Consider the following 24,179-nt stretch of genomic DNA (forward strand, 5'->3'; position numbering starts at 1 on the left):
GGAGTTGCTGCAGGATTAAGGATCATTCAGGCAAGAAATGACTGGAGAAGAGAACACTTCAAAGAACTAGAAAAACAGTGGCCAGTTTATCAGCAAATGCTGCAAGTTTGGCTAACATGCTAAAGTGTTAATTGTGAAAAATCAAATGTTTGGCTGGCCAGGTGTCTTTAATTTTTCCCCAGTCCACGTTCTAAAATGTGGTGGGAGCTGGTGTGATTCTGCTAACTGTAGTGGGACGACTGTGGACCGTTGTAGATTGGACATGTCTCCAGACAGGTCCTTCTCCAGCTTCTAAACCAGTGTTTTTTTGGTAAATTATTAGTCATTATTTACCCCCAATTTCATCTCTGCATAGTTCAGTCATAGCCACTGAGGTTATAATTTATAGTCACAGCTTTTGTTCTGTTGCTGTGTTATTCAGCTGTTGGTACAGTGGAGAAAATTACTATAAGCAAATTAAAAATGAGAATTAAATAGAAGAATCTGTTCAGTACCCCAAGGTGCACTTCCAATTACCTGTGAGAATGCAAGACTTTGCTGCTGCATGCATGCATGCAAGAGCTGGAGAGAACTGTGCATTTATGTACAATGAAGTGCCCTCTGCTGGACAGAGAGTGTACAGTTAGCCATTTCTTACTGTGACACAGGGTGGTCAAGCCACTGGCAATGGCTTTTTGATAGTTTTAGTGACCCAAGGTTTTTGGTCCCCTGTGGTATCAACACTGCAGCAAATGGGGGGTGATGTGGCAGGCTTCTATAGTGTTGAAACTCCCGCAGCACAAGGCACCTATCAGCTTGAAGATCTGTGGAGCTCATTTTGAGTCTTTGAACAGCATCAGCTTAGAGCAAGTCACAGAACTGTGGAATGCATGTTGAGATGTGAGGTCCATCAGTTTAATAGCAAGCCAAATGCTGAATTCTGGAGGCACTGCTGAAGCGTCAGCCTCAAGCATTTTATGACTTCAGTATCATTCATTGTAATGATAGGCTGTATTTTTTCATATTTTCTTATGGTAAAAATGTTACGTACCTTTGCTGTTTTTCCATTGTAATTTGTTTTTAAAAGATACCTTTTAACATTAATACTTTATATTATATTAGCTTTTGTGACTATATGATAAATTTATGGGTGGAACTTTTGTATACCTCTCTAAATAGCCAGCACCTGGGGCAGAGAGACCTCTTAGTCTCAAGACAAATATGTTGCCAACCAGCTAATCAATTAAGATTAAAAATAGACAAGTTGGCTGGAACCTTCCCTCCCCCCCTTCCTAAGGAGAACCTTGACATGTTGTAGCCCTTCACACTTCTCCCTCCACATGGAGCTTATCTTTAGAAGTGCAAGTTAACGGTGAATCTTGCAGTGCGCCATTTGTGAAATTATCCCACTGGTTGATTTGAAAAACCTGCCTTTTCTTCAGTTCTTAATCCATCTGGGGCTGAATATGCAGCCTCTGGTGCTTGAAATACTTTTATTGTAGATTCAAAACACTTGTTCCATGTTAATGATTGCTTTTTAAAATGCTGATTTTAATTTTCAGGTCCCTGACAAAGGAGGAATGAAGAATGCTTCTCTAAAGGATTTATGTCCTGAAGACAAGAGGCGCATAGCAAACTTAATTAAGGAGCTTGCAAGGTGAGGATAAACTCTGTCTGATAATGCATCAGGTTTAGGTTGAGGCTCTCCCTCCAATTACTCTTATGAAATTTAAGAGTTCATATTTATTAAAAGTGTATTACCACTTCTCTTGTGGCACAGGTATTATCAAGTAGGTTACAGAGTAGCTGTGTGTCTGTCTCTCTCTCTCCAGCAAGAGACTGCCACCGCCTGAGGAAGCTCTGCATACGGTTTCCTATGAAACTTGTCCTACTGTGTCACGTATTTTTGTGAACCGCCCAGAGAGCTTCAGCTATTGGGTGGTACAGAAATGAAAGAAATAATAATTACAAATAATGTATGGCCTGAGTAATTGTCCTGGTAACTCTGCTGAGTAACTGAGGCAGGAACACTTTATTCCTGCCTCTTCAGCACCTAAGTATCGTCTTTGGACTGTGACCATAGTACCTTTTTATTGCTGGAGTCTGAGTGGCTGTGACTTGTGCTGTGTGATGAATACTGCAGCAGTCAAGCACAGACTTTTCCCAGTGCAGAGTCTAGGGTAGGGTTGGGTAACAATCGGGCCATGGGCCAGATGCCTCCTCCGCCAGGCCTCTAGTGCGGGCCGTGCAGCTGACAAAAAACCGGATGGCAAACTGCAATGGAGGCTGAACAGGGATAACTTTTGCTTGTTTTCAGTGGCATAGCAGTGACAGTGGCAGGAGTGCAGCCCTTGGGTGTGTGTGAAAATTGGCCCCCAGACCACCAGTTGCCCACTCCTGGTCTAGACCATCTAGGCTTTCAGGAGCAAAATGAACGAATTTCTTGCCCTTGTGGCTATGGGAAAATGTGTATTTTCCCTGGGTGTGTGTGAAAGTTGGCCCCCAGACCACCAGTTGCCCACTCCTGGTCTAGACCATCTAGGCTTTCAGGAGCAAAATGAACAAATTTCTTGCCCTTGTGGCTATGGGAAAATGTGTATGATGGAAGTCCAATGTGTGGAAGCAGCACCAATTACCACTGCATACCCTTTTGTTGCTTGGTTCTGTTCCTCACCCAATGCTACTGCCTGTCCCACTGCTGCTACATTCATCCTTTTTTCAGTCCAGGCTCAAAACGTCTTCTCCTGAAATCTTGAAACTGGAGCCGGTTAAGAGTAGTATACATGGTTATGCAAATTTGTCTGCTGTTGTAGCTTTAACCTGGAGTTTGGGTGTTTTTGTGATAGCTGCAGTTTGAGTGGAGCAAAGACATTCCACTTCCCTTTGGTTCTATAGCCAGACGTACCGGGGTGGCGGCGGGGGGGCATTCTTGCTGTAGAGCTTTAATTTCTTGTTGGGTTTGTATGGGGTTCTTTTCCTTCCCATTCTTTGGCTGTCTAACAGGGAGATATTATAAATGTTTATCAACGTGTGACCGCTTTCTTTCTTTCTTTCTTTCTTTCTTTCTTTCTTTCTTTCTTTCTTTCTTTCTTTCTTCTCGATGTCTCCTGTATTTCTTGAAAATGTCACTGGTTTCCTGTGGATGTGAGATTGGAAAACTGGGAAATGTATACTCTTTTAAAGGGGTGTGTGTGTGCTCCGCAGTACAGATTGTGGGCAGAATATGACATTTGCATGCTGAGGACAGACTGGGTAAATGTATGGAAGATGAAATTTATTTATTGCTACCCTACCTTTTTGGGCAAGCCCTTACAAGGTAGCTTGCAATATATTAAGAACAACTGAACAGTGTATAATATAAGGATATGTCTGTCACAAGTAGACATTACAAGAATCAAACCATGCTGGAGACAAACAGAAGATTTTATTACTGTTGTCCCATTCGTGTATTTTCTGGGATATTTTGCTGGGGCTTGTCACAGAGTTCTGGCCTGGCTGGATCAGAGGTCCGGCCACTTGGCAATTTTTATCTTTGTGCCACCAGAGGAAGGAACAACTGGGGAGCATTTATTATTTTGGGGGAAGCATGCGAGTCAGAGGCTCATCGTGACTTCTGCATGTAATGGCAAGCTATACTTGGTTATGTCTGAACTGGGCCAGTGTGTCTGAGAAATGTCATGGATTGGTTCAGTTTTAAGAGATTATCAGTGTAAGCTTTAACATATATGTTTGGTTAAATTCATTTTAAGTCAGGTTATTTTTTTTAAAGAGAGGCTAATTGAAATTAATTTTTGCTAAAAAGAAAAGCAGATTTAAATAAAAGGATCGTGTTTTAATCATTGATTTTTATCCACCCTGTAGCCAAGCACTCATTTGTGGATAAGATTCTTTTAATGCTGGGGTAGCGACCCTTTTTCAGCCTGAGGGCTAAATTCTGATCTGGGAGAAGTCTGGGAGGTGGATGGGACCAAAGGCAGGGTTAGTGGGGCCAAAACGCAAGTCGCATTGAATTCAGTGGAACGTAAGAAACCACAGAACAATCATGTTCATGTCTCCTCAGAAGTAAGTCACCCACCATTCAATTTGAATTAGAAGCATGAATACCATCCCAGATTCAAGCCACACCCAGTTACACTTTCAAACAGACGCACCTCTGGAAAGTGACGAAAATGCCCACAGATTTTTGAGGAACAGTGAAGTAGGGACCAGAAGGGTCCAGAAAGCCAGAGAGGAGCCAGAATGTGCTTGAAAAGCACAGCACGACCTCCTTGTGGAAGCAAGGGATCAAAGGGAAGGGGGCGTAGCAGCAGGAGGGGGTGTGGCCAGCAGGGAGATCTTTGTGGGCCTCATTGGGGAGCTCATGTGTCAGGTTAGGCCTACAGGCCAGATGTTCCCTGTCCCTGTTTTAAGTCTCGGATGCTCAGGTTTTCCCCCTCAAGGGCAGCCTGTATATTCCTACCTGACATTTCTTGGAAGGAAAAAATAGGAAGTTGCAGCAACATTAAATTTGAAAAGTAAAATCAGCGTAACACTGTCTTATACTTGGTTCTCCTTTTATTTTTTAAACCTAATCATATTTTAATGGATATAATTAAAAAGACCTCTTCAGTGTAATAGGGGAGTTAAGCTTTAGCTTTTCTCACCTCATCCACTCTTTTAAAACTTGCCATAATTTTCTTCATTTCGAAATGGTGGAAGGACTCTTTTTTCTTCTTCAAACAAGCACTGGCATTTTCCTTCATAATTCCTAGTAGGAAAACAGGGGGCAGATTATTTGGTCCTGTCTAAACCTCATCCATCCATCCATCCATCCATCCATCAAATGTATATCTTGCCTTTCTACTAAATGTAGTGGCCAAAGCAGGTTGGGGAAGATTGCCTTAGCCAGGGGTGGGTAAGCTGCAGCTGTCGACCAAATTTCAGGTTGGCCCTGGTCCAATTTCAAAAGCCTTCTGCATGTGTTCTGTTCAGTCTTGTGGCAAGAGCTATCTGTCCCTTCCCTGGAATGGAAGGAAGGGGGGAAGGAAGAGAAAAGGGGTGACCCACCCACTTTTACCTCTGACCTTGCACACTGGTAGCTGTGGTCCCCGACTGATTGCCCACGAGGGAATGCAGTGATTGACAGAAAAAAGGCTGCCTGCCCCTAGGAGGAACCAGTTGTGTGCAGCCCTTCTATTCTATGATTCAAAGTTGGGTGCGGGTGTGGTAGTGTGTGGGTGCATGCAGCTCTTTAATGATAACAGTTTAAGACCAGGATATCTGAAGGGCCATCTCCTTCTGCATGAGCCTTCCTGCCCGCTCCAGTCATTGGGGGAAAACAGGTCTGGCCCTACCATTAGGCAGAGTGAAGCAGCCACCTCAGGCAACAGAAGGACAGGATTGTATATGTCATGTAGCCTGCATTGGATAAGGAGATCAACTTGGTCATCTCCCAGATGGTATGCTTTTTGTTTCAACAAGCTTGTGGGCTTCGTTGAGTTTTTTTCTAGGATGAGCTCTCCTTAAATGGTTTTCTCTGTTACTGCTCCAGTTTAGTGAATATGTGTTAAAAATAAATTGTGTGTATGTGTTTGATTATGGGGACTGTAAGCTGCTTTCCCCAACCTGGTGCCCACCAGATGGTTTGGATTTCAAGTCCCATCAGCCTCAGCCAACATGGTCAGCAATGTTGGGATTTTTAGTCCAACACATCTTCAAACAGTGCATAGTTAAGAGCCAGTATGGTGCAATGGCTAGAGTGTTGGACTGGGAGTCAGGAGATTCCTGAACTTTAGCCTTAAGAAAAGAAGCCTGAGGAGAGAGATGATAGTGCTCTCCAAGTGCTTGAAAGGTTGGCACAGAGAGGAAGGCCAGGATCTCTTCTCGATCATCCCAGAGTGCAGGACACGGAAGAATGGGCTCAAGTGACAGGAAGCCAGATTCCGGTTGAACATCAGGAAAAACCTCCTGACTGTTAGAGCAACACAACAATGGAACCCATTCCCTAGGGAGGTGGTGGGCTCTCCCACACTGGAGGCATTCCAGATGAAGCTGGACAGCCACCTGTCAGGGATGCTCTGACTTAGATTCCTGCATTGAACAGAATGGACTCGATGGTATTATAGGCCCCTTCTAACCCTACTGTTCTGTGATTCTATGAAATGGGTCTCAGTCCTCTACCTGCCATGTGTTGAGGAAGCTAGGGGGAGGGTCTCTGCAGAGAAGAAGTCATACAAGTACACTCTGCCAATCAGTTTGACTGCTTATATCAGAGTAGGGTGGAATAGGTGAACCCTTCACTTTTCCCTAAACTCTTCAGCTTGGAGATGTTGGAGATGTTGAGAAACATGGGATGCTACAAGCACATCTTTGTTCTCCTTCTCTTGAACTAAGATCTCAGGCGCGTAGGGCTGCACATGAATATGCCCAGTGCTCCTGGGGCAATGGAGGTGTGCTTCATGGGAATGTTAACGGTGGTAGTTTTGCATCTGTGTTAAATCCCTGTAGGCAGAAGAAAAGAAGGGGCAAATATGGGACTCTCTGAAGCTCAACTTCCTGTGTGCATTTTGTTTAGCATCTCGCCTCTTAATCTGCAGATTAAAATGTTAGTCATCTGATATGGAAAGGAGGTGCTCATGGTGTGTCCACTATTTTCTGATGTTTGAAGTGGAGAGAAGTGTGTGCAATTTTGCAATGAACATGGACCCCGGAGCCACAGTTGGCCCAAGTTTCTGGGGCGCATGTTGCAGACATGTATCTCTGCCACAAACATCGTCACTGGGATTTGCTGCAACTCCTGTTTTCTGGATTGTCTGAAGCAGCCCTTTGTGGTTAAAAGCATTCACTAGGGAGAGAGCCACATCTCTCTCCCCCTCTCTCTCCCCCTCCCCCACACAGTGCCTTACTATAAGGGCTTTGAATCCTAAACTTCACCACCACACACTGCAAAGCAAATAGATGTTCCAGGAAAACAACCAGGTCCTGTTTCTAAGGACAAATAAAATTGCCTTGCTAGGTCACACTCAAAGGCCCATCTGGTCCAGTTTTTTGTCTCCTTTAATAGTTGCATGTCAGAACGTTGCACTAGAGGGACCCTTGTTTGGATCCAGCAAGGCAATTCTTATGTTGTTTGACTCAGAAATGTATTACACCCCACACCATTACAGAACTGTACCTATTACCATCAAGAGGTTTGTTCATATTGGGCTGCAAGCGGTTGGAATAAAGTTACTGCAGATTGTTTTTTTCTTTTTACTAAACTATTATTAAAATCCTGAAAATTATACCGTTTAAATGATACATGGTTATCATTGCTACATACAAACGAAGACCTGTCACTGAAAAGTAATAAATACAAAACATTATATTAGAAAGTTTAGAATAGGTTTAAAAAAATTAGTAAGAGAAAGTAAAGTATATGGATGGACATTGGCTGTGTTTGGATGTCGCTTTAAGCCATGGTGGAGGCTTAATAAGCTCACAGTAGCTTATTTTTGAAATAGTCCCAGTGCCCTGCCACATGACCAGGCTAATAAGCTACTGTATTTAGCTTATTAAGCTGCTGTGCCTAATCTGACCCATCCGCCACCCTTTGTCCACTGCAGTCCTCCTGCCCAAGCAGTGGCGCTGTTTCACCTATTCATTACATCGGAGCAGGAGCTACAAGGAGCGAAATCCCAGTGCACAAAAAATGGGGTAGCATAAATAAACCCTTTGAAGTTTGCCGGATTGGGACCAAACTTCACACACAACCTCTCCTAGTTTTATTTATTTATTGCATTTATATCCTGCTTTTTTTCCTCTTGTAAGGAACCCAAGGCAGCGTACATAATCATCTTCCTCTCGATTTTAGCTTCACAACAACAACCCTGTGAGATAGGTTGGGCTGAGAGTCTGTGACTGGCCCAAAGTCACCCAGTGAGCTTCCATGTCCGAGTGGGGATTACAACCTGGATCTCCCGGCTCCCAGTCCAACACTCTGACTACTACACCACATTGGCTCTAGTTGGGAGGCAGACAATGTACCATCAAAACCCTGTGCACTTACACTGAGAGAAGGGAAAATTTTGGGTGCACCAAATAGGGGGTGGCACAAATACACCTTTGGGGGTTTGCAGGATCGGGACAAAAGTTCATAGGCAGCCTCCCCTAGTTGGGAGACCCCTGATGCACCTGCAAAAACCTCAGTTGTGCATTTCCCCCCACAGCCATTGTTGTCGTAGACGCCTTTAGCGTTCTCAAAATCACTAAAGCGCTATAGTGCTAAACTGGAATTGCATCCCCCCCCCCCCGACATTGCTGGCAGTGCTGACTGTGTTCTCAATATCACCAAAGTGCTCTGTTGCTATATCACACTTGCACATTTAAAGGGCTACCGCAGTACTGCCAATGGGTTTAAATGCACAACTGCAGTATAGTGAGAGAAAAATCAGCACTACTGCAGTATGGGGAACAGCTGAAACTGGCCACTGCAGTATTGTCTATGGGTTTAAAGGTGAAAATCCCTGGTGCCAAAAAGAGGGTGGTATCTGTAAACCCTTGGAACTTTGTAGGATTGGGACAAAACTTGACACACAGTTTCCCCACACTGCAGCAGAGCTCATTTGCTCTTATACAGAGAACACCCGTGAGGAGCAGAGTTGCCACAGTGATCTGAACTGCTCTTGCTGTGTGACTCTGACCAAAATAACCCATGGTGCCTGACAGATGACACGATACTCCTCAGTGGGTTGAATAACCCCTACTGCAGGCCATAGGTTATCAGCATAGGTTATTTTGAGCGTATAAGCCATCATGGATTTAAAAATTCCCTCCAGATGATGCGATAACCCATGATGGTTTAAATAAACCACCGTGGCTTATTTAACTCATCATGGGTTATTGTGTTCTCTGAACCCACTCATTATCATGATATTTGTTATTCTGGTGGTTTGTAAATCAACTCCATTTCTTGATGAATCAAACTGAATGTTGGTTTTCTTGAGTTCTTCTAGAGATATGAGCTTGGTTTAAAAGGCTACTGCCCAAACGCAACCATATCAATCCGAAATAGGAATTCTTACTGACTTAGGCAGCAAATGGTTGTTTCCTGTTCATTCCTATAACATACCACTCCCTTTGAAAAGTAGGGACTCCTGTAGGTTTACCTTGTATATTTGCTGTGGTATGCAGAAGCTCTTGTGTCAGGCTGCGTGTTCTTGCCTGTTAGTTATTTTTCTGCTATTTTCCCTCATAAAGTTTCAAATAGAGAATATGTTGCAAGTCTGTGACCCGGTTTGCATGATCATCACAGCCCACTGTAGCAGATTGCGGTGCATTTTGAATATTCAAGCCATGGCGGGCAGTCACCATGGCTCATCGTGTTGTCCAAACCTGGTCAGAGTGCATTGTTGGCGTGGTTAACAAACCACCCACAAGCCATGTGAAGGTTCAAGGTAGCTGCTTCAGGGACTCCAGAGGCTGCACCCTGGTAAGAGATGTAGGTGTCTATAAATGGTGAAGTACCTCCCCGCTCTGCACCCAGACACTTTATCCTAGTGTGTAAAACAGCCTTCCCCAATCTGGTGCTCTCCAGATGTGTTAGACTACAATTCCCAAGAGCTGGCTGGGGGATTGCGGGACCTGTAGTCCAACAAATCTGGAGGGTGCCAGTTTGGGAAAGCCCGGGTTAAAGCTTTCACCAGCTTCTATTTGCTAGTTAGTGCTTTTTCTTTATCGGAGATCTTTCCTATTACTTCTTAAATCCGTAATTAAGCAATTTCTACTTTTAATGCTAGGACAAAATTTGTAGGTGGTGCATGCTTAATGAGTGGAAATTAGTCTCTTCTTTTATCACATCTGTTCTTTTAGGAGAACCTGTCTCCTATTTGGAGGACTTGCTTTCGAAAAATCAAATAAGTTTGCCAACAGACAAGCAAGGCACTTTGACACTAAGCTGGATTTTGTGCGCCATCAAGCAGGCCTCGGAATTATGTTTGCAGCCCATCCGATGCTGGCTGGGAGAGATGGGAGTTGCAGTCTAACCCATCTGTAGGGCACCAGGTTGGGGAAGGCTGATATAATGAGAATGAGTGGCATGCAGAGCAGTACGTTAGCTGAACACAGCAAGGAGAACTGGCTGAGGGTGAGGGATGGAGAGGAGGGGGAAAAGACGCTAAAGTACAGCAGCTGTGCCAAAGCTTTTGTTTAACTTCCAGTGATTTTCTTCCTGACGGACCCAGAAATCATTTTTGGCGTTTCTGCCGTGAGACATAAAGCACTAAAGTACACAGTAATCTCCACCATGTCTTGAATAGGCCTTGACATAAATCTGACATAATCTGACAAAGCATGTGTATCCATTTTCTCTGCTGGGCTTTTTGGTCACCTGTGAGCAATTGTATCTTCTAAGGCTTATTTTTGCAAAGTCTGCTCCCCCCCCCCCCACTCTGTGATGCATCATCCAAACGTTCTTCAGTTGTGTGATAGGCTGGAGCAGGAATAGGCAATTTTGGAGGATCCGGGGGCCACTTTCCCTCCCCCCTCCTGACACCCCTCCCCCCTGCTGGCTGCACTCCTGCTGCTGCCACAGCAACGCTGGCAAAAATCCCAAAAATATTTGGTGGTTTGCCCCCAAATTTCAGTGGCAAACTGTTCCATAGGCTAAAAAGTGAAAAATTTAGCTTATGTTCAAGTTCAGCTTCCGTTTGTTTGCAGTGGGGGGCTCACTAGAGAAATGGCAACACGCATCTGTATGCTAGAGGTTAGGAAGTAGATGACAGCAATGGGAGCTGTCAATTCAAAAATTAATTTTTGGGGGCGGGGGTATGTGACTAGGCTCTGAGGAGCCAGTAGAGTCTGGTGAATGCAGACTAAAACAGACAAGAGGAAGCCCCATAATGTTTGTGTTGCTGGGCTGTGTCATTTCAGGCTGAAGGTGGGGGGTGGAATGTTCCTCCCGATGAAAGATTCATTTGTGCTTACAACGGGTCCTGGAAAAGGCCATCTTAACACTTCCTCCCTAGTATTGTAGTTGAGTAAGTGTAGGCAGTATTTTATGTGGTGGGAAACCTTCAAACGTTTGTCCCCTCACCTGCAGTCAGAAATGGTACAGTCCAGCAACTGATGATGTCACGTGAGAGTTTTGCTCATCCGTTTCAGTTCTTGGATTTGGATATAGGCGACCTAGGTTCAAATCCCGCGTTGGCCATTGGGCTCACTGGCCTCGGTCAAATTGTTCTCTCCAGCCTTAGTTTCCCTATTGGCCAGATAGCAACAACATTGTGACCCGCTTCATGCGGTGGCTGCTGAGACTGAAAGCAATGAAACGTGTCAGTTGCTTGCGGGTGACAAAGGGCAGCATGAAAGAGCAGTAGGAGCAGCAGGAATGCCGTACATCCCCGAGGCAGTACAGTGAGACTGGGAGAGGAAGGGCTGCCCTAGTGCCTAAGGCTGGCACTGACTCTCCTCATGTTCTTGCATCGTATTTGTCTGATAGCATGTGTGTTCTTTCATCCTTTCAGGGTGAGCGAGGAAAAAGAGGTGACAGAAGAACGACTGAAAGCTGAGCAGGAGTCGTTTGAGAAGAAGATCAGACAACTCGAGGAACAAAATGAACTCATTATCAAAGAAAGGGAAGATATCCTTTTTATTTAAAAGGTGTGTGTGTGTGGGGATAAAGCGTAGAGTTTGCTGCATGGAATAAAAAAGCAAACCAGAAAGAAATAATTGTCCTAATTTATAGCTGGGCATAAATCTCCATGTGCTGCCATTCAGAAGCAATCGGAGGTGACTTGCCAGCATGCACTTCTGGCTCATTTGAGCTTGAAACTGCCACCCAGCTGTTCCCAGGATGTTGCTTTGCCATGAAATAGATATTTGTCAACTTAAAAACAACAGAACAGAATTTGTGTGTTAGTAAAATATAGACTGTTCCCTCCCAGCTTTCTTGTTTAATCTTGTTCCAGTTGTTTCATGGCTAGCTAAAGCAGCCTTATAGAGAGGTACCATCCCACATCTTCCTGCGACATGTACCGAGATGTCCCATGTCCCCCGATGTCCTCAGATCTGGCAGGTCCTCCCTCAGAAAAATGGCATGCTGTTCGGTTAATTTGGTGGCTTTGCGACGTGCCTCTGCTTTGTGGTGGTTGAACAGACAGAAGTAGCACCAGTCACCAAGAACCTTACCTGTGAGAGCTCCACTGAAACCTTTGGGATGTTCCTCAGACTTCAAGATATTTGAAATGCCTGCATAATTATTTATTTCAAGCCCCCCACAACAGTAAGAAGACTTGGGTTGAATGATTCAGAATAGTAGGTGGGGTGTGTGCACCAAATTGAAAAGAGAATTGATGTGGTCTTCCAGTTGGATCAGGCATGTAGGGTTGCTTGAACTGCTGCTATGGCTTCATTTCTTAACAGACGCTAAGAATGCTAATGCGTCAATTTGACTGAGCGACCAGTGGCTCGATCACTGAATGAAAACAGAGCAATGGCTAACTGGGTATTAGCAAATGGTGCTGTGTCCTTTCTCTTCCTGTAGCCAGATTGTGTGCAAGAGTAAGTCTTGCTTGGGGGTTTCTCGTAGAAGGAGTGGGAGGATGCTAGAAGCTGAGGGCAGTGAGCAAAGTAGAACACTGGCCAGATGGCTTTTCACAGATTCCCTCATGCAGCAGTTTCTCTGCTGCTGTTTGAACCCAAAAGTGCACAAGCCAAAGCCTGGCAGGTGTCTTACAGAGAGGCAAGAACTTCCTTTGCCTCGCTCCCCCCCCGCCCTTCCTGCCATCTTGCTGCTCTAACTGGGAAGCTGGAGGTACCAGCTTCTCAGCGTGTTGTTGGATCTCTCAGCCATGTGACAGGACCAGACAGGGTTTCAGCACCCACATTTCTGGACTGAGGAATTTGGAAGCTCCGAAGTAGCACTCAGTGATGTCATGTGAACCTGTATTACGCATATTCCACTGCGGATGGTTTTGCGTGCTTGGAAATACATTTACATCCCCTGCTCCATCGTGGTGGAGGGAAAGTTTTTTGTTATGGGGAAAAGGGCTCAGTGGAAAACACCAACCCACTCCCTCATAAGAAGAACTGTACTGGATAAGACCAAGGGCCCATCTAGTCTAGCCTTCTGTTCACACAGTGGCCAACCAGCTGCCTGCTGGAGACCCACAAGTAGGATATGAGTTTGTGGTTTATAACTTGAATTGAAAGTGCATGTGTCTTTTGTAGAAACCATTTTCATGAGTTCAAAACATACAAGGTATTTATCCTCAATTAGAGAAAAAGAGAGGTGTTTTTAGAATGTTTTTGAAGCAGGAAAAGGCTGCCCCATTGCAAGATCACAAAACATGCTTTATAGAAAATGGTTTGGGTATTAGGGCCTGAGCTTTGAGGCTTCCAGGACAGAGTTTGAAACTTTGTGCATACCTGCTGCATTCAGTGTCTCGTGCTTCCTTTGGTAGTACAATGTTCCAGGCTTTGAGTTTTGCATATGCTTATGGATAAGAGGTGGAATGCACACTCCGGGGGGGATTCTTTCTCCTTCCGTGCATTTCTGCATGCGTAACTTCCATTAATGCTAATGAGTGCTCCTGAGCTATCGAGAAGGAAATATATCCCTTTGGGTTTTTGTTTTTACCTTTATTGGCGAGAGACTATTCGAGCATAAATACTTCTTTCAGGAGAAGTCTGGCAAAGATGGCAGAAGGTTAATACATGCGATTTTACACTACATAAAACTCTATAAAAAGTAGAAACATAAAACAAGGACATAATTTAAAACAATATAATTTTAACTATGCGCACACTTATCCATCATACATGAATGATTCAAAACCCTTCACTTACCTCTGATCAGTTAATTTCAGATCTCTGGAAGTCTGTTCAGTGGCCAAGGAACTGTATAAATGACTTATCAACCTGGAATACAAATGCCTGGCATTTTGCAAAGAAGGTGATGAAACTTGGTGTTCTGTTGGAATGTGGGAAGACACTGGTTGAGGACATGCTCAAAACAATTATGGGCTACGTCCATACATGACACTTCTCACCCTCCTGCTCCTGGTCACTTCCGTGAAGCTCTTATATCTGTGTTAGAAGTCTGAGAGGCCATGGGCTGGTTTACCTGATACAGCACTTGCTGGTGTATGTAGTTCGATCTTACTTTGTTTATGCATACATGGACAAATGTAACGTGAACTCTGGGCCATTCCAGCCATAGCCAGCAGTAGTTTGTTTTGTGATTTTGATGGCTTGTGAGTTGTGGGTGCCATATCCTTGACTGCATGGCTCACATGGTATTTAAGTTCATGCACTGGCATATCTGGGGACTGTTGGAATTGCTCATGGGGACAAATGATGTATTCTTGTGAACTGATGTTGAATCTGCCTTTTTTTTTTTTTAAGCAAGCTTTTATACTCTCTTACTGCCAAGTCAACTGTGAAAATGCACTGATGATTTGGCAATATTTGCTCTAAGGTAACACTGGCTGGAAGGGAATCTGGCTGGGACAGACATTAGCAGGCTAGAGAAGGGAAGAGGCTGGTAGGTGAGATGCCGCCGCGTCTGTCTGGTGGTATTCAGTCCTGGGGCAGAAGAGGATCCTGTGGGCTGGGCTTGCAAAAAAAAAAAAAAAGCTCTTGAACTCTCAGGGTACTGTACAATTGAAGCACAGTTTGTCAGTAGCTATTCTCAAATAGTCTCTGTGTTAACTTGAATGGCAAGTGAGGCTTTATCGGAGGATGGATATATATATATTTCCTGAAAAATGTTGAAGGTAAGTAAAGAGGTTCTTCAGGGGACGTGTTCTGATGGGGATAATAACAACTACCATTTTTTCATTGACGTCAGTGAAAGGTGCAACAGGTCAGCATTGATGGTAGAGGGTAAATGGAGCGGATCCAGTTTTAATCAAGATAGCAAACAGTTGCAAGGGAGCTCCTGGCTCACAGTGGGTGTGCTGTGTTGTTCCCACACCGAAGTAATTTCTGTCATTTTAGCCTTAATAGGACCTCCTTTGAACCAGTCTTGTCTCTTGCCTTGTGGAGATAATGGAACAAATCAACAGCTTTGAGAATATACGATATGAAAATATATACCTGTTCCTTAAACGGAGGGGGTTAAATCCCTGTGAGTGCTCTTCAGTGATGGGTGAGACAGTTTACATGCCTTAGCTATTGGTGCTCTGTGTGTGTTTGGCAAACCAGCATCTACCAGGAGAGGAGTAGATGGATTTCACAAGAGACATGTCAGTTATTTGTGTGTGTGTGTGCGCTTTGTCTGCATTATGACTATCGCAGCAACCTCCGTTATGCTTTATATTTATTTATAGAAATGTATTGCCTTTGTATCTAAGACGCTCAAACTGATACACACTCACTTAAAAGGCACACTAATACAAAATGTAAAACAAACAAACATCAGAACCGAAGAGAGTAAAAAGCAGCAGTATTTGAACAGTGCTCATAAACTAATAGTGTTTGCACTCTTAATTACCCTACCCATAACCCATCATCTTGAAGAGCGGAATTGCTTGCTGAAGGACACGCATTTAAAGTGGACATTGCCTTTGTTTTGTTATGACCTTTGTCAGCTCTTCATTTGATCTTCCTGTACTAGCCTAAGGCAGAGATGGGAAGCAGGCAAGCTATGTTTGCAGTTCCTTTGCAGTTAGGCAGACCTGCACCTAAAGCATCTCTGATACCCAGAGTTCTTTTGTGCAATCTGTAGAATTTGTTGGACTCCTGAGAATTCCAGCTTGCACTAAAAGGAAAATTGAGCTCTCTTGCATTCAGAAATACAAAACTTTCCAGTGGGTTCTCTGGTGCTGGAAAAGTTAACTTTCATTGGCCTAAGGCAACCTTTGGCATGTGGTGCTTGACCTAACCAGACATTAATATTCTGAAATTGCACACTCAATCTTTTCATCTCTTAGGACACAATCCTATGCATGTTTAGACAGAAAAAAGCTCTAAACGTCCCTGCATGACCCAGCCAGCTATGATGGCTGGGCCATGCTGGGAATTGTAGGATTTTTTGCATCTAAACACGCACAGGATTGCACCTTTAGTTGGCTAAACAGGTGCTTGACTGACAGTTGTTGTAGAGGTTTAGCACCCAGTTACAGGAACTGTCAGTATGTAATGCGCTTGTATCTCTAAAAATACAGGCATCTGCCACCTTGCCACATGGCTCAAAATCTGGCTTTTCTAGGATATGAAACATGATGAATTCTGACAATAATCCTGGATTGTTATTGCCAGTTGAGATTGTATTTTAAGGTATGCTTCTGGTTCAGGCACCAGAATGTCTCAGGCTGGTTCTAGAAGTGATTATTCTTGGGACAGAAAAGGTGACCGTGCTGTTTAACAGATGGCATGGAGTATTGCTGTGGGAAAGCAAGAGGAATGTATTATATAGTTCTTCATGATCTCTGTGCAATCGCACACATTGGGTTCTGTGCCTGCACAAAGCGTAGGTCTCAGAAATTACAGAAAAGGACTGTATTGTTTCAGAATACATTCACTCTTCTGCCTGTCTGCTGGTCCATGCCACAAGGTATGCTTGTTATGTTGTGGGATGGCGGGAGATGGTGACTTGGTTTTTAAAAGGCAGTTAAATAAAGCAGCAGAAAAAGAGTCAACTTCTGAGCACCTCAGTCTTTGAAGATGGCGCCCATAGTAAGCATTTGGGCTTGCTACTAGTAAAGGTTTCCAAGCAGCCATTATGGCCTAATGGATAAAAGCTCAGCTTATTAAAAAGTCCCTGAATATTTATATGCCTGACCGTAATGGCAGCATCAGTTAAATAATATATGTATTTAGGAACTTGTTAAACGTAGAAGACACAGTCAAGGGCTGTTGGGTAAATAACACATGACTTGAAATTTTTATGAACTCCTAAACTAACATCAAGGAAGATCGGCATTAAAATAATGCTAAGTGTTTAAATTTATCAAAGCTCAGAAATGCTTTTGAAGAGACTTTTGGTCTTAATTCACTTGGCGTAGCTGGTCCCCTGAAAAATTGGGTGCTTCTGAGAACAAAGGCGGATTGGGTAGCTCATGGTTGCTAAAGCTGGGATTAACAGGGCACGCTTAAAGAATGACACTTTGCCCTTAATGCTGGCTCTGTGGGATTAAACCTCAAAGCATTGTCAGCAAAGAAGTGCGTGGCAATCTAGAACGGACTGCATTGTAATGCAACACAACACCCTGAACACTTTCATGTCTAGGCAGAAGGCTCTGGCCCCTATTAGCTCTGTAGTCCCTGCCATGAGGGTTGTCCAGATCCACGTTTTAGAGAGAGGCACAGCTCCTCTTGCCTTGTTGCCGCCGTCAGTGATAGGTTTTAATGTTTACGTGACCTGCAGACACTTCTGGCGTGGCGTTCTGTCTTTGTTTGTGGCACACTACATGAAATGTGTTTGGGGTGGATCCTGCGAGGCCCTAAAGTTGGGCATGTTGGACCAGATGGCTTTCCAACCATATGTTTCTGTGGTATAGTTGCATATCCACATGTATGCTAGTTCAGTGGTTCTCAAACTCCTTGGTCTTGGGTCACCTTCCTTACTCTAAATTCTCTCTGCTGTGCTCTTCTTTCCCCCTCCCTGTCCACCATTTCACCAGCCATCTGTTTGGTAAGGGGAAGACCAGTCTCCCACCATCCATCAGCTGGAGCATGAGCAGCTGCAGAGAGCTTGCTTCTTTGCTCCCTTTCAGAAAGGTCTCTGCTCCAGTGCTTGCTTTCCTCCCCCTGCCCCATTCTTTTTCTTTCATTGAGTGCAGGAGGCCAGCTAGCCCAGGGAGGGGCCCTGTCTTCCGGGGCCCAGAGGCAGTCTCCAGCGTCTAGTTTCTGGGGGAGGCAGGGCCTCCCCAGAACTCTGCTTTAACTTCCTGCCTTGTGGCAAGAGGCAGACTCCAGTGCAGGCACCTGTGCCACACTGAGAACCAGCGAGGAGGAGGAAGAAGACGTGGTGATGGTTCAAACGAGCTTCTGCAAGCAGCAGTGTCCTCGAAAGGGCTTCTCCTGCAGATCTTTATAAACAGACAGGTTCATAACTGGTTTTGTCACTGGAGACCCAGATTGTTCAGTTGTGGTTGATGCACCAGCAACAGAGATAGCTTAGCCACAGGACCCACCTCTCATTTGGATGATTATAATGTACTTTATATGGGGCTGCCCTTGAAAACGATCTGTAAATTACAACTGGTGCAAAATGCCACTGCCAGGATGCTACCAGAGACAGTTGTCAGGGAGCATATGGCACCGATCTTGAAAGAGGTGCATTGGTTGCCTGTCTGTTTCCAGGCTGGTCAAGGTGCTGGTGTTGACTTACAAAGGTCTAAATGACTGGGACCCAGGTATCTGAAGGAGCTCCTCTCCCTGGACCAGCCTCCCTGTGGTCTTAGATCTGTGGGACAAGGTCCCTCTCATCCCACTGCTAGGGAAAGTACATTGGGTGGTGACATGAGACAGGGCCTTCTCTGTGGTGGTGCCCTGACTTTAGAATGCCCTCCTCTAAGAGGTATACCTAGTGCCTACTTTACTGACATTTTGGTGCCAGGCCATGACTCATCTTTTTATCTGGGTATTTTTAAGTAGTTAGTTGGCCCTGCAGTCAGTTCTCACTGCTGATTGTTTTACTGTTTCATTGGTTTTGTTATATGTTTGTTTATTGTATTTTATTTTTAATATTGTTATCCACCGAGGATTTTTATGAAGGGCCAGATATAAATGGAATGAAATAGATAAATAATACTGGCCTACCTTACAGGGTTGTTGCAAGGATTTTTTAGAAGTGTTCAAAGAGCTCACGGCAGGAAAATCTATGTGTAAATGCATATTATTGAAGGGTAAGCTTTGGTTAAGTTAGTATTCATATATAAGCGGCGGTTTTATTCTGTTTTACGTGCTGTGACTAGGGATGGGTGAATCTTGTCTATTTTGGTTCTGCTCATTTTCTCATTTTCCTGACTTTTAGTTTACTTTGGCATGATTCTGCATCCATGTATGATTTTTTTAAAAGTCAGTACAAAACTTTACTACGCATTTTGTGTGCATTTCTCCTAATATAAGCATCTTTGTGTGCATTTTCCCTGTGTGTTCATTGTTGTGTCCGTGTTTTGCTAATGTATGCATTTTTGCAAGCTGTTTTCCGTATTACAATCCATTTGTGAGTAATTTTCACTATTGTGCACTTCTCTGTGTGCATTTCCCCCAGCATATGGATTTTTCCATGCACTTTTCCCTAATGCGTGCTTTCTTTTGCGTGAAGAACAGTATCACTTAATTCAGGAAAGATGGATAAATTGGCATAAAAATTCGGGTGGAACGAATTTGTCGCCAATCCCTAGATGTGACTCACTCAAAGATGACATGGTGGGGTTAGTTAAAAATATAAATTAAAAAATAACCAGGCCGAGTGCTTGGAGGCTAGGCAAGCTGGGAGAAGAACAAACAAATGATAGTTGAGCCTTGCTTTTTCTGAAGGAGCTGCTCCCTGTTGAGGGATTGTCTGCATTAACTCCCTAGTGTAAGAAGGACATTGTGGGGACTCCTGATAATACACAAGTTAGGATAGTACTCATTCGTTTAGGAAATTGTTTAGTGTTCATTTAGAATTGAACGTATTCCATCTTGGAGGGTTTGAGGCTACACATGGAGCAAATCTCCCAATCCACGTGGTGAGCTGCTTTGAACATGCACCTTTCTCTGTGGAAACAGCCTCCACACGGAGAATTGTACAATGGACTCCACACTGTGGCTGTTCTGTACACCCGGGTTGCACTTCTGAGTTATGGTCTGCTTGCTGACACTTGGACCCAAGAGGAGGCCAAGATTGAGGTCTTCTAAATGGAGGCAGAAGTGGTAAATGAGATCATTAATTGCTGGAGCCTGCACTGTAGCAAATTGACTAGAAATGTGGATTCAGAGAAATTGATATACTTTATTGCTCCTACTGAAATGAATTCCCCTGTCTCTCCTGCCTCCTTGGCAGTAATGAGTACGTTGGACCAGCCCTGTGATTGGCGTTGCAGCCTTCCTGAACTATTTTGCAAAGTTTTAAACATTTCTTGCATGATTAAATGCACTTTCAATAAATCAATCTCATAATAATTGTTGTTCAGGAGAGTTCATTATTCAGTTTAGTCTTTTAAATTACTGTTCTTCTTTAAAGGATTTTCCTGACGTAATAATGGCTTCAGCTAAATCCATTTGCCATACTCTGGCTTGTAATTACTTTAGATTTGAAGAATAAAATGAATGGCTTTATTATTAATCAGCAGCAAATTTGTCTTACTGTTTTTAACCTTAGAATGGCCTTCACTTGTAAAATAGTTTCAATGATTCAGATGGCAGAACACTTTTTTATCCCTTCTCCTCCCTTTTGGAGAAAAGGATTTATTTGGTGAAAGCAATTGGTATCTCTCTCTTTTCTTTCTTTTTTTTGCAAACCATTTATCACAATGATCGTATCCATGTAGTGGCGAACAAATTAGCTTCCATCACCATCTTGGTGTCTCAATGGCTTCTTGTCTGGCCTTTTGTGCTTCCCTTAGGTTGTACATTTCTTGTGACCTGAGCTGTCTTCTGCAACTGCACTGGACATAGTCCAGAAAAAAGGTTGAGCAAAAAGTTGAAATTAACCAAGCATCCGTTGTATTAATTTTAGTAGGATTTTAATTGATTGCAAGCTTTCTTAATTCATATTTTGATTATGCTTTCCACTTTTTCTTCCTTAATATTGTTAAAAATGTTATTCACCCTGCAATCAACATCCACCCCAAACTGTAACTTTCCCCAAATTGCAGAATCTGAAAGAGAGACAGGAAGAATGGAAAAAATGAGTAGCATAATTGAAGAAAGAAGAGCCCAGCCAACATGAGAGCTGACTCGTGGGGGAGGGGGTGGGGGAGAGAACAATCATGGATACAGAAAGGAATACAAAGATCAAGAGAGGAGAAGAGGGTCGGGGGAGGGAAGGGGCGGGAAGGGGAGTCCAACCCAGAGATGGAGGACATGTTGGGAACTCTACATTGACACAAGTCTGTACTCAGTCCACCCAAAGAACATTAGTTATTGGTCGGATTAGAAATATAATAAATAAAATCAGCAATATTTGACAAACTAAAGTGTACATGTGTGGAGTCTAATGTTTACTAACTCTTTCTCTTACACTGAGCTCCAGCATATTCTCTTTTCATAAAGGGAATGAGACTTCCAGTGCTGAAGTGCAATGCTCTTGTGTTAAAAGGGCTTGGTGCATTTGAAGACACTTTATAGAATCATAGAATAGTAGGGTTGGAAGGGGCCTACAAGACCATCGAGTCCAACCTCCTGTTCAATGCAGGAATCCAAGTGACAGGTGGCTGTCCAGCCTCATCTTGAATGCCTCCAGTGTGGGAGAGCCCACCACCTCCCTAGGGAATTGGTTCCATTATTGTATTGCTCTAACAGTCAGGAAGTTTTTCCTGATGTTCAGCCAGAATCTGACTTCCTGTCACTTGAGCCCATGATTCCGTGTCCTTCCGTCTGGGATGATAGAGAAGAGATCCTGGCCTTCCTCTCTGTGACAACCTTTCAAGTGCTTGAAGAGTGCTATCCTATCTCCCCTCAGTCTTCTCTTCTGAAGGCTAAACATGCCCAATTCTTTCAGTCTCTCTTCATAGGGCTTTGTTTCCAGTCCCCTGAACTTTGTTGCCCTCCTCTGAACCCTCTCCAGCTTGTTTGCATCCTTCTTAAAGTGTGGTGCACAGAACTGGACACAGTATTCCAGATGAGGCCTAACCAGTGCTGAGTAGAGGGGAACTAGGACTTCCCGGGATTTGGAAGCTATGCTCCTATGAATGCAGCCCAAAAGAGCATTTGCCTTTTTTGCAGCCACATCACATTGTTGCCTCATATTCAGCTTGTGATCGACAACAATTCCAAGATCCTTCTTGCTTGTAGTGTTGTTGAGCCACGTATCCCCCATCTTGTAACTGTGCATTTGGTTTTTTTTTCCTAGGTGCAGAACTTGGCATTTATCCCTATTAAATGTCATTCTGTTGTTTTCTGCCCAGTGCTCCAGTCTATCCAGATCACTTTGGATTCTGTTTCTGTCTTCCCGCCCAATTTTGTGTCATCTGCAAATTTGATCAGCATTCCCTGCACCTCCTCCTCCAAGTCATTCATAAAAATGTTGAAGAGCACCGGGCCCAGGACTGAGCCCTGCGGTACCCCACTCGTTACTTCTCCCCAGTTTGAGAAGGTCCCATTGAGAAGCACCCTTTGAGTCTGATTCTGTAGCCAACTGTGGATCCACCTGATAGTTGATTCATCTAGCCCACTTTGAGCTAGTTTGTTCATCAGGAGATCATGGGGCACTTTGTCGAAAGCTTTGCTGAAGTCGAGCTATATGATGTCTACAGCATTCCCCCGGTCTACAAGGGAGGTTACTTGATCAAAAAATGAGATCAGATTCATCTGGCAGGACTTGTTTTTGACAAATCCATGTTGGCTTCGAGTAATCACTTGTTTTCAAGTCGCTTCCAGATGGATTGCTTTATGATCTGCTCCAGAATTTTCCCAGGGATTGATGTCAGACTGACTGGTCTGTAGTTCCCAGGTTCCTCCTTTTTACCCTTTTTGAAGATAGCGACAACATTAGCTCTCCTCCTGTCATCTGGCACTTCCCCCGTCCTCCATGATTTCTCCAAGAGAATAGACAGCGGTTCTGAGAGTTCTTCTGCCAGTTCCTTTACTACTCTAGGATGCAGTTCATCCAGCCCTGGAGATTTGAACTCATTCAAAGTAATTAGGTGTTCCTTGACCATGTGCCTATTGATCTCAAGCTGCAATAGCCTATCGATCTCAAGCTGCAAAAAACATATGCCCATCGATCTCAAGCTGCCAAAAACACTCGGCTTTTGCTTCGTTTAGAACCAAGAACTCAAGTATAACGTGATCGCTTTCCCCCAGAGTTCCTGTAACTGCTACGTTATCCACTAAATCATCTCTGTTAGTTAGGATCAAGTCAAGGATAGCCGATCCTCTAGTTCCTTCCTCTACTTTCTGTAGGAGGAAGTTATCCGCCACACAAGTCAGGAATTTCCTGGAGGGGCCATGTTTTGCAGAATTTGTCTCCCAACAAATACCCAGGAAATTGAGGTCCCGCATTACTACTACATCATGCTTCCTTGAAACACTGGCTATTTGCTTTTCAAAAGTTTCATCCTCATCTTATCCTTGATTGGGTGGCCGGTAGTAGACTCCGACCACCATGTTCCCTTTATTCTTTGCTCCATTTATTTTAACCGAGTTGCTCTCGATGGGGCTGCCAAGCTCATCCTCCTGTATTTCTGTGCAGAGACATGTATTTTTCACATACAGTGCAACCCCACCTCCCTTTCTATTCCTCCTGTTCTTTTTGAACAAGTTATACCTTCAATTGCTGTATTCCAGTCATGACAGTCAACCCACCAAGTCTCAGTTACACCTATCAAGTTATAATTTCCCTCCTGTATTAAGAGTTCAAGTTCGTTCTGTTTGTTTCCCATACTTTGGGCATTAGTATATAGACATAGAAGACAATGTGCTTCGTGGTTTGGCTTTCTTCCTACATGTTTGTGAAGACTATTATTGGGCACTATTAGAGCTGTTCTCTCCATTGTGGTGCATGAGCCTTCATCCATTGCTACCCCCAACTTTACATCTCCCTTCTCCATAGGATTCAGTTTAAAGCCCTCCTGATGAAGTTTTTCATGCTGTGGCCAAACACATTCTTCCCAGCCGTTGTGAGGTGCAATCCATCCCTTGCCAACAGCCCATCTTCCCGGAAGTATAGCCTGTGGTCCCAGAATCCAAATCTCTCTTTTCGGTACCACCTTCATAGCCAGTCATTCACCTGGAGTATTTTTCTTTCCCTTTCTGGCCCTCTTCTAACTACTGGAAGGATGGATGAGAAGACTATCTGGGCTCCAAAGTGCTTGAGTTTCCTTCCCAAATCTTCAAAGTCTGAGGTGATCTCTTTGTAGCTCTGCTTGGCGGTATCATTTGTTCCCACAAGGATGAGAAGAAAAGGTTAGCTGTCAGTGGGCTTTATGAGTGCAGGCAACACTTCAGTCACGTGTCTAATCCATCCTCCCAGGAGACAGCATACCTGGTAAGTCCATGGGTCTTCGTGACGTTTTTGGGTTTCGATCCCACGCAGCAAGCAGTCTCCCACTACTACTACTCTTCTTCTTGTTGTAGGCCTTGGTTTC

At 44.0% G+C, this 24,179-nt stretch overlaps 1 protein-coding gene across 16 annotated transcripts in view; it reads left to right on the top strand.

Annotated features, from left to right (window-relative positions):
* Positions 1 to 24,179, top strand: part of KIAA1328 (KIAA1328 ortholog) — a 282,897-nt gene that overhangs the window by 16,735 nt on the left and 241,983 nt on the right. For all 16 annotated transcript variants that reach the window (XR_014787484.1, XR_014787486.1, XR_014787485.1 and 13 more), the window contains 2 exons: positions 1,542 to 1,636; positions 11,460 to 11,575. Coding sequence is in view for 13 of the 16 variants with exons in the window: in XM_084832825.1 (XP_084688951.1) it covers positions 1,542 to 1,636; positions 11,460 to 11,575 (211 nt within the window). In the remaining 3 variants the exon portion in view is untranslated. The remainder of the gene's footprint in view (positions 1 to 1,541; positions 1,637 to 11,459; positions 11,576 to 24,179) is intronic.

The sequence above is a fragment of the Heloderma suspectum genome, chromosome 2, assembly GCF_057233095.1.
Source record: "Heloderma suspectum isolate Gila_16-S chromosome 2, 16-S_ref, whole genome shotgun sequence".
Classification (NCBI taxonomy): Eukaryota; Metazoa; Chordata; class Lepidosauria; order Squamata; family Helodermatidae; genus Heloderma; species Heloderma suspectum.